At 34.6% G+C, this 15,132-nt stretch overlaps 1 protein-coding gene across 1 annotated transcript; it reads right to left on the bottom strand.

The window, feature by feature from the left end:
* Positions 1 to 2,039: 2,039 nt before the first annotated feature.
* LOC147411204 (homogentisate 1,2-dioxygenase-like) lies at positions 2,040 to 14,923 on the bottom strand. Its single transcript, XM_086445851.1, has 9 exons — positions 14,566 to 14,923; positions 12,512 to 12,742; positions 11,173 to 11,252; positions 3,859 to 4,026; positions 3,595 to 3,770; positions 3,437 to 3,506; positions 2,800 to 2,954; positions 2,581 to 2,664; positions 2,040 to 2,497 (listed from the first exon to the last, which is right to left on the bottom strand). Exons 1-9 carry the CDS (start codon positions 14,781 to 14,783, stop codon positions 2,252 to 2,254), a joined length of 1,428 nt encoding a protein of 475 aa, XP_086301977.1. The 5' UTR covers positions 14,784 to 14,923; the 3' UTR covers positions 2,040 to 2,251.
* Positions 14,924 to 15,132: the final 209 nt, after the last annotated feature.

Below are 15,132 nucleotides of genomic sequence, written 5' to 3'. Positions count from 1 at the left end.
ATTTTTTTTTATCTGTTGAAGATGAAGGCATCTAAGTTAATTTACATTTATATAAAATATAACACAACGGTGGGTTTCATTCCAACTACAATTACGAGATATAAACAATCCACTCTAGTTACAATAACGTGGGGTCCACACTATCTTATTTTATTACTATTCCCACCCAAATAATCTCTTTCAAATTATAATTTTTTTTCTACCCCATTTTTAAAAAATACCTCTCTAACTTTACTATATTTCCTCTTTTACCCATTTAATGCTAAGCGGCATGGGCAAACTATAATTGTTGAATAAGAGAAGACCAAGATCAAAGAGAATGTCGTCGAATAGAAACACATGAGATGATATCTCTAATATTTACCAAAATACAAAGAGAGTATGCTAATTGACTCTAATTTAAATGAACTTTTAAGAATTTAAATTACGTCATTTGATATAAGATTTTGTGATTGTAACATTTATTAATTAAATCTCTTATAAGACTTCGTCTTGGCCGATCCATTATATAACGAAATTGCTCACACCTTAAAGACTATATCCTCAAAATTTTTAATTCATTGCAACATTTATAACTTCACCAAAGTTGATTTAAAGTTAAATAATAATTGTTCATTTATCTATGATTTGTTAGGTCAAAATTTTCACATAAATAAATATGTCGAAAGCAACTGTTTGTATTTTTATGATGATCGAAATGGTGATCAGATAAATGTCCAGTTTCCCCATTCAAAATCTTATCCATATGTATAGCCTCTAAAAAAGTACTTTAAAGTGATTTAGAAATGCCCCCTCCAAGTTTTGGTCAATATTTGAGATATCCTGAATTTTCAAATTGATGGCACGTCCTTCTTGAGCTACATCTTCTACCAGAGACTAAATGAAAATGACCTAAATGCCCCCTTCTTCAGTTTCAAGCTAAAGTTGCACCTGATTTTCTTCCTAAAATCACTCATCTCCAAGCACTTGGGTTAACTTTTTTATTCCTTAATGATTCTCTCTTTCAACCTTCAAACCTCCATGACAAGATTTGTATTTTAAGGAAGGAGAAAGCAATGGATTTTTTTTAAAATTTTTTGGTGGAAAAATTAAGGATTTTCTACAAGTAGTGAAAGGTTGAAGACAATTGTTTGAAATATAGATGATTAAAAACGAGATTGAATGGGTTAGAAATAACTTACCTTATATGTTGAGAGCCCCAACAGATTTTGTGGAGAAAAATCAAGAATTTATTGGCTAGAGGTTGGGGGCATTTAGGCCATTTTCTGTCACCCTGGGCAAGTCATCACTAATTAGTTTGAAAACATGCAAATATCGACCAAAACGTGGATTCTGTGCCTAAATCACCCAACAAAGCAATTTTTTTTTTCTTTTTGTGGAGAGCTGCTATTGCCTCACCGACTTTTGCTAATGCCACACCAATTCTTATGTAAATCACCAAAGAATTGCACACAGTTGGGGTGGCATTAGCAAAAGTTGGTGCGGCAATAGTAGCCTTTTTTTCTTTTCCTTCAAATCTCAGCCCGAACCCATCTCAACCAGGCTAGAGCTTAGTCAATTCAGGTTTGATAGGGTGGAGCAAAACCCACCCTTTTCGAGAGCGGATTTAGGGTTTAGCTTAACCCATCCTGAACCAACCCATTGACAACCCTAATGGGGGAATGAGTCAGCTGGTTCATGCTGGTGAGAAACAATGCTGTTGTGAGGTGTTGATTCAATACTTGAGGGGATGCATTGTTGGAATTAGAACTACAAATGTATTGGGTTGACCTGATAATCCAAAAGGTAAAATTGGGTGCATTGTAGGAAGTCGAGCTGCCAAAGAATTGGGTTGACAGTTAACACAATGACGAAAGGAGATTCATTCGAAAGCTTGGGCAGGAAAGAAAAAAAAAATACCATTTGTAGAGGAAGAGAAAGTGAGGGGTCATCAATGACTCCTTTCCTTCACTTGTAATCATAATCTATCACTAGAAAACCAAAATTGAATTTCTTAGAAGAGGATGAGAATGAATCTTTTTTTTAGCAAATTCGAAATATAGATAAGAAGAAACCATCATATCATATTGATATTGAGAACCATTCCAGAAAGACAAGATGTTAAACTATATACACGATCCTAGAGCCTACACGTACACCCACCGATTAATATAAGCTCTAAACTTATTCCTCTAGATCTCCTTCATATATTCATCATTTTATTAAGGATTACACGGACAAATATGACAGATTAGTAGAGAAAACAACCAAATCAGCCATGGAAGCATCCATTTCCAGATTCGTGTTCTCCATTATGCATCTCTCTCTTATTGTGATCCGTCTCTTCGCATGAGAAATGTGACCTCAGTCCAATCCAACATTGATAGTAATTGTGATCCATGTCGGGAGAATCAAGAGCCCATGGACAGATTCGAGGGATCAGACTTGATTCAAACATGAAAGCCATGGTATCAGTTATTCTGAATGGTCCTGCATCGTTCCCATGAGCCACTGTTGCCTGTAAACAAGAAAGTCAACATTGATCACCAAAAATAGAGGAGACCGAGTTACTAAATCCTTTGTTGAGAACAAGTTGTATACCTCAAACGTCTTAGTATCGGGACCGTGAGGGGTCATGCAACTGTGAAGGCTTGCCCCTCCTGGAAGAAATCCATCACTTTTGGCCTACAACCATGCCGACAAGCTTATGTGTAAATAAGGCTTTTTTTTTAAACTGTAAAAGAGGGAAAAAATTCTAACTTAAAGAACATGGATGTCAGGGTGGATAAATTAGGAGTCATAAATTAATGTGTTTTCTACCTCGTAACTACCATAAATTAGGCCCATAAATTCACTCATACAATTGCGATGGTAATATGGAGGGCGAAAAGTATGCTCAGCAACCAACCATCGGGGTGGGAAAACGACAAAATCAAGTAATGCGACACCGGGCTTCTCAGATGGCGCCGTTAATACTGCATTTCATTTAGACAAACAATGTCAATTTGAACCGTAGTGTAAATGAACAAAAAATTCATTTTGTTAGAGAGCTGTTATTGGCACCCCAACTTTCACTTGTCACCCTCCAACTAAAAATAAAGAAAATAAGTGAATGGATGAGAATAAGTAAAAGTTGGGGTGCCAATAGAAACTCTCTCTCTTTTCTTTTTTTCCCCACTAGATTACTATTTTTTGGTTTTAGGATTTTATATGAGCCTAATCATAATTGTAAACAACTAATGAAATTGTTTGAACAAGTGTTATAATGTTGAGATTATAATTTGAGCCAAACCACTGTAATGTTTCAAGAGTGTGTTTTAATCTTTAATTGGGGTGCAATAAATAATTGTAGAAATTGGGATGTAATAATTAAAAGTTGGGGTGCCAATATCAGCTCTTTTTTTTTTTTTAATGTTATCTAAAAAAATAATGTTGGGAGGTAGTCGAATACACGTACCTGTATTTATTGAAGGATCACCATGATCGAGCAAAACAGTATTAAATGGGCAGAACTTACTTAAATCATACTGCAAGGTATATAACCCTAAGTTGAGCCAACAATTCCAAGAAATTCTTTTATTCTCTATGAAAGTGGGATGGAGGGATTAATATCACCTTATACGGTACATAATTACCATGCCAAGCAACCACGTTGAATGGAGAAAAATCTTGTATTGCTGTGAAAAGTTCACCACCAAACTTTTGAACTATAGCATACCCCGGACAAAGATCCTGTTCAAACCATGCAATGGGGACAAGAAAATCCCTCGAAGCAGCAAGACCATTAGCACCTACAAAACATTCATTATGGCAACTTAAACTGGTTTGATTGCACATTGTTATCGAACCTGAAAAGCAAGAAAATGCTTCATATGGTACCTATTGGGCCAAGATCAGGAAGATTATAATGGGTACCAAAAACCTCTGCAACATAACCACGTGAGGGACCATCCGGCAGGTTTACAGCAAAACGGAATCCTTGAGGCAAAACAACTATTTCACCAGGTGTGACTTGCAACCTCCCGCACTCGGTTGTAATCCACAACCCTGAATAAATGAGAGAATTGAGACAAAGAATATAGAAGTAGAAAATCAATGTAGTAGAAAAATAAAAAGACTTAGAATAAGAATTGTTGATTGAAGATGAATCGGGTGAGGAATGGACTAAGCCGCTCTCTTCAAGACATTTGCACCTCTTTTAAAGTTGTGATATTGCTAGCAGAATACTTTAATGTGATGTCCCTAGGATACAACAACCTAGTTACTCAAATTGTTGATATCTGATTTTCAGTGAAACAAAGAACCAAAAATTCCATGTTCGTTCCTTTGCCCAAAATAAATTTATAAAACAGTAGAAAAAACAATGAACTACTATCTTCTTGTACAAAGCACTAAGAAAGATATATATATATATATATATATATATATATATAGAGAGAGAGAGAGAGAGAGAGAGAGAGAACGTTGTGTTGTATTGGACGATTAGGTCAATGCCTATTTATAGACTGGGTAGCCCAATAAATGCAATTTTTAATATAAATGGACCGATACAAAGGTCCAACAGACACATTGAAATAATTGGAAACGACTGTTCAATTTGGATGAAAAGACACAACGATTCTATTGAATCTCTTAACCAAAAAATATAATTAATAAAATATTAATCCAATATAATCGTCCACAAGCACTACACCAAACCACACCATCCGCCAGCCTTGACTTGACGCATACGTGTGTGTTAGTGAGTTGACTCAAGTGGAGCATGGTTACACCCATGGGAGAAAACCTTGGGTACCCCTTGGTTCTCAACCCAATAAGCAAACAAAACAATCTAAAAAAGGCTAAAATAAGGGAGTTCTCCCAAAGATGTGGGACTATAGAAAAATGAAAAAAGGGGAGACTCAAATAGGCAAAAGAAAAGCAGAAAATCATGTCTCACTAAAAGATAAAACTAACGTGCAAGCATTAAAAGCATTTCACATTCTTACAAATAAAATTTATTAAAATACACAACAATCCTCCATTTATTTTAATAAAATAAGAATATAGATATTCCAAGCAAATGAGACAATACTATGTTTAAATGAAGATGTCTAACGGCTTGAACCTTAACGTAGTGTCAGTGTATTTAAAGTGGAAGAATTAGAGTGACAATGTCTTGATGTCAAACTGTTAAATATACAATAAACACATCGCACGCATAGTTTTGCTAGGTGAAATTTCATAAGTTGGCACATCACAGCCTTATGTTTCATCCAATATTCATAAGTGCTTTAGAGAATTAGTTCATAAAAAGTAACCTATTACCACATTAATGTAGATGAGTCTATTAAGAGTGTTTTTACATGATCACGAAATACAAGCCCTTTTTACTAAACTTATCGCTAGTTAAGATAGATTTTCTTCCCAAAATCAGAATTCTATGACCACCAAGAGTACATGACAAAGAAAAGAAAGATTTTCTTATCAAAGACAACTCTGAAATTCCTTTGAACCTAGTTCTTGGGATCTCCAATCCCTTTGTAGGGTATCACTTGTAGGTGAATTATTTTTCAGCGGGCTTCAATCCCATCCCTTTGGAAGTGTTCTATATTATTTCCCTTTCTAGGCCTTTAGTCAAGGGATCTACGAGATTATCTCCAAATCTTATAAAAATTACATCTATGGTACAATTTGATAACATTTCTTTCACGGTACTGTGTTTGCAACGAATTTGGCTTTATTTACCGCTGTAATAATGGTTTTGCACTTTACTAATAGTAATAGTAATTGTACTGCCATATTGAATTAATATAGTAGTAATGGGTAATCCCAGATCCTATGTATGAAAATAGGCCTCAAAGCCAACGTGCCTCCTCACTGACTATTAACTCAGACTCCATTGTGGACTAAGCTAAGATAGATGAAACAACATGATCAAACTTCTCATGCCACCGTTTAAATACCTTTTTTAATCCATATAATGATCTGATTAGTTTGCACACCTTATACTCTTAACCAAGAAATTTAAACCCTTCGGGTTTATCCATACATATTTCTTCTTCTAAATCTTCATTTAAGAAAGTTATTTTAACATCCATTTGATGGAAAACCAAATTGTGAAGAACAACATTTGCCATTAATACTCTAATGGATGTAATCCCTAGAAACGTGAGAACATTTGCCATTAATATTTTCTCTTCGCTTAAATCCCTTAGATACCAACATAGCTTTATATTTTTCTATGGATCTATCAAGCCTAAGATTTATTTTTAGAATCCATTTACATCCTATGGGTTTGCATCCAAAAGGCAATTCAACTAATTCTCATGTTTTATTGTTAATTAAATAATCCATCTCATAATGTCCGTAGATCACCTGTTCCTTCATTGCAAGGTAGCCTCCAAGATTTGTTATTACTTTCTAAGGCGTTATGGAGTGACGTGGTGTGCTTCTGGTTTTTTGCGGAAGTTAGTGGAAGGATGGAGTGCTATAGGGATGGGCTTCTCGGCATTTAAGAGAAAACTATCTAGCATTACTCTCTTCGCTATTTGTTGGGAAATTTGGAGGGAAAGGAATTTTAGAACTTTCAAAGGAAGGGAATCCTCGGTCCAAAACATTATTTTGTCTATCTTGGTCTATCTTTTTGTGGAGCAAGATTTTCATCGAGTCTAAGGGGTCTCTTTTGAAGACTTCATAGCAAAATGGGATTGGGTGTGTAGCATCGATTTGTAGTTTGTAGTTCTTGTCTTTGGTTTTGTTTCCCTTTTTGTTCATTTCTTGTTCTGTTGTTTTGTACTTTGCTTCATGGTCTCCTCGACCATGCTATTAATAAAGATCCTTGATTTATCAAAAAAATAATCCATCTCATAATTGATGGATTCTTTTTGAAAATCTATATCTAGAGAGGATAGAGCTTCTAAGTAAGATGGGTTTCCTTCTAAGATGAAATCATAATAATATGGACAAAATCCTTATCCATCCTAATCCTCTTGCTCTTACTAATTCTTTGACACTTTAGATTTTACAATTTCTGATTGAGATAAATCATGTACCCTCAAAGATTGAGAAACCCCACTATTTTTAGATTTAAAAGAAAAATTTTCTTCAAAAAAAGACCGCTTCAAGTGATTCTATAATTACATATTGGCCTAGAAACCTAAAAGCCTTGTTATTAGGAGTATAGCCTAAAAATACGCATTCAAAAGATCTACTTCCAAGCTTGACTCTTAGGGTCATTTAACCTTACATAGTCTAAGCACCTTGATACCCTAAAATATTTTAAATTTAGTTTTCTTCCTTTCCATAATTCAAGTGGAGAAACTCAAGTTTAATAATAAAGGACTCTATTTAGAACACAACTGACTATTCACTCCATAGATTGATGGGAGCACCTAAGCTAATTGATAAGGAATACATTAATTCTATAAAGTTCCATTTTTATGTTCGACAGGTTCAACACTCCATTCAATTTTGGTCAAAAAACTAGGTTCAAAGGGAAAAACAAGTCATAGAGTGATAGATTCTAGAGTATGCATGATCTTGGAATTGTTTTCTTTAATATATATATATCCTTATATCATTTAGTGCATGAGATCTTGTAGCGAAATGAAAGGTCAAGTTAAAAAAACTTTTAATGAAGATTGCAGCTTACATTTTGAGAGGAGTGTAGTTGTAAGAACACTCTTGATAGACTCACCTATATAAGTGTAGAAGTGGGTCCGCTTCCTATGAGAATTAAGGCTAATTCTCTAAAACACTTACAATTACTGAGATAAGCATAAGGTTGTGACATGTTGGCTTTTGAAAATTAAACCTACATGAACAATGTATTTATTGAATAGTCAAAACATCATCATTCTAACTTTTATACTCTACATACACTTTCACTACGTAAAAGTTTAAGTTGTTAGACACCTTCATTTAAGCACAATACACTCTCATTTTCTCAGAATATCTTTATTCTTATTTTATTCAATTAAGTGGGGAATTGTTGTATATTTTAATAAATTTTATTTGTAAAAATGTTCAATGCCTTAATCATTTCACATTAGCATATAATTTTTTAACGAGAAATTTAATATTTTTTTATTTAGTCTATTTGAGTCTCTTTCTTTCTCTAGTCCCACTCCCACATTGCTACGAAAACTCTTCTCTTTATTTTTTTTAAATTGTCTTGTTTGCCCATTGGGTCATGCCCCAAGGGTTACCCAAAGTTTTCCCCCATGGGGGAGAATCAGGTTCCAACCGAGTCAATTCACCACCACAAGCACACACACCAAACAGTTGGGGCAAACAAGTGGTATTATGTTATGTGGTTTGTCCGATTATATTAAATTAATCTTTTACTAAATTATGTTTTCCTATTAAGAGCTTTGATAGAATCATTGCATATGTTTATCCAAATTAAATAGTCATGTCCATTTGTTTTATTGTGTCTATTGGACCCTTGTATCGATCTATCTTTTATAGATCATTGCGTTTATTATGTTATTTAATCTATAAATAGACATAGGCCCAATTGTTCAATACAATTGAATAATTTCTCTTTCTCTCTTACAGCTTTGTACCAGATTGTATAAGAAAGAAGAAAGAGTGAGCAAGAACAAAAGACATGTAAGAAGGACAAAGGCCTTCCAAGGAAAGAAATTGAGTGATGATATATATAGAGAGAGACTTGTAAGAAGGAGAAAGGTCTTCAAAGGAAAGAAATTGAGTAGTGATATATATATATATATAATAACAACAAATCAACTAAGAACGTAGTGAATTTAACTCGCTTACTCAATCGAGAAGGTAGTAGTGCACTATTTGTTTATACAATTTTATAAATTTATTTTGACAAAGGAATTAAAGTGAATTTTCAATTCATTTTTTTTCCACTGCAAAACAAATATCAATAGTGTAAATAACTGGGTTGTTGTATCGTGGGGACATCACACTAAAGTATTATGTCAACAATATCATAGTCTTAGAAGAGGTGCAAAATGTCCTAAAAACGATGACCTAGTCCATTCCTTATCCAATTCAACTTCAATCTTTTGAACAAGTCTAATTCAACTACTAATTTACGAGCAATTTTTTGGAAAAAACGAAACAATTGTTTTAGAGTCTTTTGATTTAATGACCTACTACAAGAAATGCATAACATACATAAGAATGGAGAAATTGAGGAATATGTTGTCCATACAATCCAAACTAACTGGTTAAAGTAGAGGTGTGGTTATGGAGTGCTATGTGACAAATGTATACCAATCAAATTAAAAGAAAAACTTTATAACACAGTAGCAAGCCTAGCTATGCTTTATGGAGTTGAATGTTAGGCAGTCAAGAAGCATCATGTTAATAAAATTAGAGTATATAGGGGAAGACCTCTTCTAAGAAGAAAATGCAACACGATGAGATATAGGTAGACAAGACGTGTTTAGCCTTATCCCAAACATTGACTAAATGAATCTCATTCATCCATTCAAATATGTCCAAAGTCAAGTCCTTTTTTTTTTAAATTGAGAGTGACTTCAAATCTACTTTCATTTCTTCATCCAAGTCCTTTTGGGACTTCCTCTTGTTCTTTTAAGCCCTTCAACTTGGATATTTCTTCTAATTGAGGTTGTAATCGGCCTTCGTTGAACATGCCCAAACCATTGCAGCCGACTTTATATTTGTTCAGTGCTTATTGGAGCTACTCCTACGTTTTCCCGAATGCGTTTATTTCTATGTTTAAAATACCTAAAGACTCATCCATCTCAACGTCCTCATCTCTGATATGCTCCATTTATTAACATGTTGCTTCTTGACTACCCAATATTCAGCTCCATAAAACATAGTTGGTCTTACTACTGTCTTATTAATTTTCCTTTCAGTTTGATTGGCATGCATCTGTCACATAGTACTCCAAAAGCACACGTCCACTTTAGCCATCCAACTCTGATTCTATGAGGAACGTCTTCCTCAATTTCTCCATCCTTATTTATAATAAACTCAAAATAACGAAATTAGTCGCTCCGAGGTGATTCTAGACCATCAATTTTAATTGGGCATTGTTCTCCCCGGGTGTCAAATTTTAAATTTACACTCCACAAACTTGGTCTTATTTCTACTTATCCTAAGGCTCTTGGACTCCTCTCCATTATTCTAGTTTTGTATTGATTCTTTATTAGTCCCATCAACTAATATTAAATCATTCGTAAATAACCTTTACCAAGGTACGTGCTCTTAAATGAGCAATTACTTCATCTATGACTAAAGCAACCTAATACGGATGCAGGCCAATACCTTGTACAGACCAATTGTAATTGGGAACTCGGTCACCACCTCTCCATTTCTCTCACAATAGTTACAACCAATACATACATGTTCTTAATTATGTCAATGTACCCATTTGGCAGGTAACTTGGACTTGAACCCATGACCTCCATGTTGCATTACTATGATATGTCAACCGAGATATGGGTCCAAGCTAGATATTAAATAGTCGGCAAGGCTCAAACTTCTTTAAAAAAACAGGACTTTTTGGTTACCAAGTAATTTTGTGGTCTGGATGACGTATAACAATGCGATAGGTTGTTGGCACTCCTTCAGAAAAAAGTTGGGGTGCAAGTGGGAGTGCAGGAACTCCTACAGAGCACTGATCAGAAATACTGATAGAAATTTAATGAACGATTGATAGAGTATCAAAATGAACTTACTCCCTGATAATATTTAACAAAAGTTTGAATATGAATTCAAACAGAGAAAACAATCTACTACTTACAAATATTAAAATTAAAAAATGGGCAAAGTTGAAGGCTGCACCACTGATGATGAATCGTGGAACCAGAAGTCAGAATTAACTATTAAGAGAAAGATGAGGTTTTGATGAGGAAGCGGAACAACAATGAGATTCTAGAGCTGGAGAGCACCTTGGACAGAGAAATTCTGTACTGGAATTTACTCAAAGGTGCCCCTTTACTGTTATCAACCTTTAAATAGTGTTCACCTCACAAAAAAATTCTCCTTATAGTTTATGGAACATAGAGTTTCATTCATATGTAACATTGGCACTCTACTCATTTCTATGAAATTTCCTAGTCTATGCAATACCAAAGCTTATATGACGGAATACAAAACGCACATTTTATATGAAGAAGAGAGCAATAATCAAACCAAAGAAGATAATGAAAGATACACAATTCAGTGGTCCAGCTAAGCTTAGAAAAATTGAGAGCCACTTACTTCCTTTCTGAGGAACTATCAAGAAGTCTCCATCAGCATTGCAAAAAGCACAATTTTCCATTGATTTGTTAGCAGTGTACCTGCAAGCAAACATGGTTTGTTTATCTGTTAAAATGCACAATTGTTCTTTATAATTTCTGCTCAATAACGAATGCCTGAATAGTAGTAACAATCTTTAATTATGCTCACTTATGCCTCATGGAAGAAAAAAATAGATGTGGTATAAATTTATTTAAATCTTGACCAAGAAACCATGTAGTTAAGAAAAAAAGGAGCTTGTTGTATAATTATCATAAGTTAATCCCAAGCTTCCCCTAGTTATCTGCTGTTAGTGACAAAATTAAGTTCCCATTAGAGTAAAGTCAAAAAAAATTAACCCCCAAGGGTTGTGAGATGGCCAAAACCACACCTCAGGAAGCAGAGGTCTTGAGTTCAAATCCCCCCTTAGGGTCCACCCTAGGGTTTATCCCTGAAATTACCAGGTGCGCGGAGGGGGGGGGGGGGGGGGGGGGCTGCATGTGCCCCAAGGTTTAATCAGGTGCTCTAAGAGGCCCGGATACCTCTTAGAGTTTCCGTATCAGTAAGTCCCAAAACCCCCTTAATTTCTTCACCAAGGTTTTTCATAAAGCACCTGAAATGCTAGGAGTCCAAGGACTCTACAAGTACCGACAAAGTTAAGCATGAGCCATCCTCTGCCCATAAGTCTTCATGGATGATAAATTCTACTACAGACCCAACCAAAAGGATTCATATTAGACCAATTGCTTTGCAAGTTCATTGCAATAAGTAACAGAACTCTCTCAATCTAATAGTCTGACCACTCTCAACTCTGAATGCTTCTAGGATTGAATGATTCTAGCTTTGGATTCCACTTATTACAGTTCTTTTTAATAGCCCAACAAAGAGCACAAGGAAAAGAATCCATAATATATTGCCTCTACAACCCAATGGAGTACTCGACCAACTTGAGAGGACATTTCCTAAAGCATCGAGCAAAGCCCAAGATATATCAAACAATGAGAAATAACCCATTACTTGTCAACTAAGAAGAAATTGTTGGATGTCGGCTGCATCCAACCTTAGAAAGCATCATGGAACGCAGGTATTGTCCAAGAAGAAAAAAAGAAAATGGGAGCCTTCTATTGTGCGCTGATTAACCTTATCATAGTAAAACGTTTCTTTGAAATAAGACTTTGATGATGATGATGATGATGATGACGATGATGATGTGGCTCAAGAGTTGTGATTTGATATAATTTTAAAAACCAAACCAGAATATATGAAAAACCAAATAGTTATACAAAAGGGTCATAAACTAAAGAAATGCATTTCAAATTACATGTGAATAGCGTATCCATGCCGAAGGAAAGAGCTTCCAGCACCACATATAGTGTACAATCCATCGATAAAATCAGTTGGTGAATCAAGAACCTCTGGAGGTTTCCAGCGCAGTTGAGTCGGGGTGGCAGAACTGTTGGACTGGTTGAATTCGCTTACGAGCTTCTTGTGGCTTGGGACACGAGGTTTAAACGGTTCATGTGTAACCGATGGTTTGATCCGATATAGCCAACTGCCCAATAATTATTTAAAAAAAATGAATGAAGAACAAGAGCAAGAAACATATTATTTCTTTTTTTTTTACACGTATATTATTTCTTGGGGAAATTATTAAAAATAATAAAAAATAATAAAAAAAAATTAATTAGTAAAAAAAACCAGATTTTAAAAAAATTATAAACACGAACTTTTTTCGACCCTTTAAGGGCCGAAAATTTCTCTCTCGCTCTCTCTTTCTTCGTTTTCTCTCTCCTACTTTCACCTCTTTTCTCTCATATATTGAGATCTTAATTTTAATCATGATCAAGATCGTGATCTTGATCTTAATCAACATGGTCATGATCATAATTGTGATGAAGATCGTGACCTGTATCCTAGGACAATCATGATCACGTTGATTAAAATCATGATCGTGATCCGTATCGTAGGACAATCATGATCACGTTGATTAAGATCATGATCACGATCATGATCGTGTAGTTGTTATAATCGATTAGCAAATAAATTGAAGAGAGAGATCTTGATCATGCTTACAATCACGATCACGATCTTCATCACAACTATGATCATGATTACGATCATAATCTTGATTATGATCACGTTGATTAAGATCAACATCTCACGATCACGATCAAGATTAAGATCTTACAATCACGATCAAGATCAAGATCTCAATATACGAGAGAAAAGAGGTGAAAGTAGGAGAGAGAAAATGAATAGAGAGAGAGAGAGAGAGAAAGAAGAATGAAAACGAGGGAAAGAGAAAAAAGGTGAAAGTAGGAAAGAGAAAATGAAGTAAGAGAGGGAAATGTTTGGCCCGAAAAAGGTTCATGTTTATAATTTTTTAAAATTTTGTTTTTTTTTTACGAATTAATTTTTTTTTTTTTAGTTTTTTTTTAATAATTTCCCCTTATTTATTTTTATGATTCATTAAAGGGTAAATTCCCAAATAATTACCAAAGTTTTCAAAAATACCGGAAGTGTTACATGTGTTGACACAACTACCACATAATGTTGACAAAATGTTATCAAATTGTCAACATTACATGATAACTTTGTCTACACTAGCAACACTTCGGAAATACCGAGAACTTTTGTAATGATTTGAGAATTTACCCATCATTAAAAACACAATATGAATATAACACAGTTCAATAAAAAAAAATTTATTATTAAGTTGTATATAAAATTAATTATAAACTTGAAGAAACTAAATTTATATGCTTTTTAAATACCATAAGTTGGAAAGAGCCATAATTTCTGCTCTCACAAATTGTTTTTCATCTCAATTTGAAAGATTAAGCAAAAAAATAAATAAATCAAATCAAATCAAATTTCCCATTTTTTACAAATTCCTCTGTCATCAAAGAACTCTAAAACTTCCATTAAAATTAAAAGTAAACTTTGCTAAACCCATTTCAAATTTCCAATCTTTACCGATCACAGTGTCATCTCCAAGCGGAATCGCACTACCCCTGATCGAAAAGACTTGATAAAACTCAAACCACAAATCACTAAAAGGTTGGAAATTTTTTTTGAGAAATTGGACCCCAAAAACAAAAGGAATCCCTCTCTATTTAAAAGATAAATAATTAAACCAAATCCAATTCGAATTTCCCATTTTTATAGAGTAATCTGTCATCGAAGAAACTCCTAAACTTGCATCAAATGATCGGAAACGAAAAAGTAAAGTAAACCCACTTCAAAAACCAATTTTTCCAACAGAACCCAAAATCCAAATTGATAAACAGATTAATAAAAATAAAATAAAAAGCGAATGAGAAATTTTTAAACATTTTTAATGTAAATGTGGGGAGAAACGAAACAGAAACAAACCTTCTCTGGTTGATCTTGCGAGGGGCAGTGAAGGAGGTGCCTGAGATCTGCTCTGCGTATAGACCGTACGGACATAGTAAAGGACTGTTCTGCCCCTGAGGCAGAGATCCTGGAAGCGCTTCCGACGAGAAGTGATTGCCGAAGCCGGACTGATAATCAAGCTCCGCTGGAAAATCAGAACCGTCGATCTTGCAACCCGATTGATGTTGTTTCTCCATCTGATTGCCTGATGATTCGCAAAGACGTTCAGAATCTTCAGATTAAAGGAATCAGATAAGAATCCATCCTCTGTTTTATTGCACTTTTGAAGCGAAAATAACAGAGACTGGAAAATCTGAACCGTCAATCTTGAAAATCGAAGACAATCGTAATAACTGACTCTCTTTTTTTTGTACGATCTCTTCATGGAACCGTAGATCTTTTGATTTGTGAACCTTTGTGTATCCCGAAGCAAAGGATCTACGATTCTGCGAAGAGAGCATGGAAAGAGCGTACAAATATTGAGTCAAGTTATCACGACTCTTTTTAAAAGTCATGCTTAGTCAGGCTAATCTTTTCTAAAGCAAA

Source organism: Akebia trifoliata, chromosome 1, assembly GCF_017979445.1.
Source record: "Akebia trifoliata isolate Shusen 1 chromosome 1, ASM1797944v1, whole genome shotgun sequence".
Taxonomy (NCBI): domain Eukaryota; kingdom Viridiplantae; phylum Streptophyta; class Magnoliopsida; order Ranunculales; family Lardizabalaceae; genus Akebia; species Akebia trifoliata.
Note: the sequence above shows the minus strand (reverse complement) of the source record. Positions and strands in the feature narration are given on the sequence as shown.

What these genes read in the sequence shown, in the direction of transcription:
- LOC147411204 (XM_086445851.1), bottom strand. Translation starts at nt 14,783, where the DNA reads ATGGAGAAACAACATCAATCGGGTTGCAAGATCGACGGTTCTGATTTT. An exon ending in GATAGTTCCTCAGAAAGGAA is followed by an intron (nt 4,027 to 11,172) that starts GTAAGTGGCTCT and finishes TCATTTATTCAG; the next exon opens with GGTTGTGGATTACAACCGAG. An exon ending in GTAATTATGTACCGTATAAG is followed by an intron (nt 3,507 to 3,594) that starts GTGATATTAATC and finishes TATACCTTGCAG; the next exon opens with TATGATTTAAGTAAGTTCTG.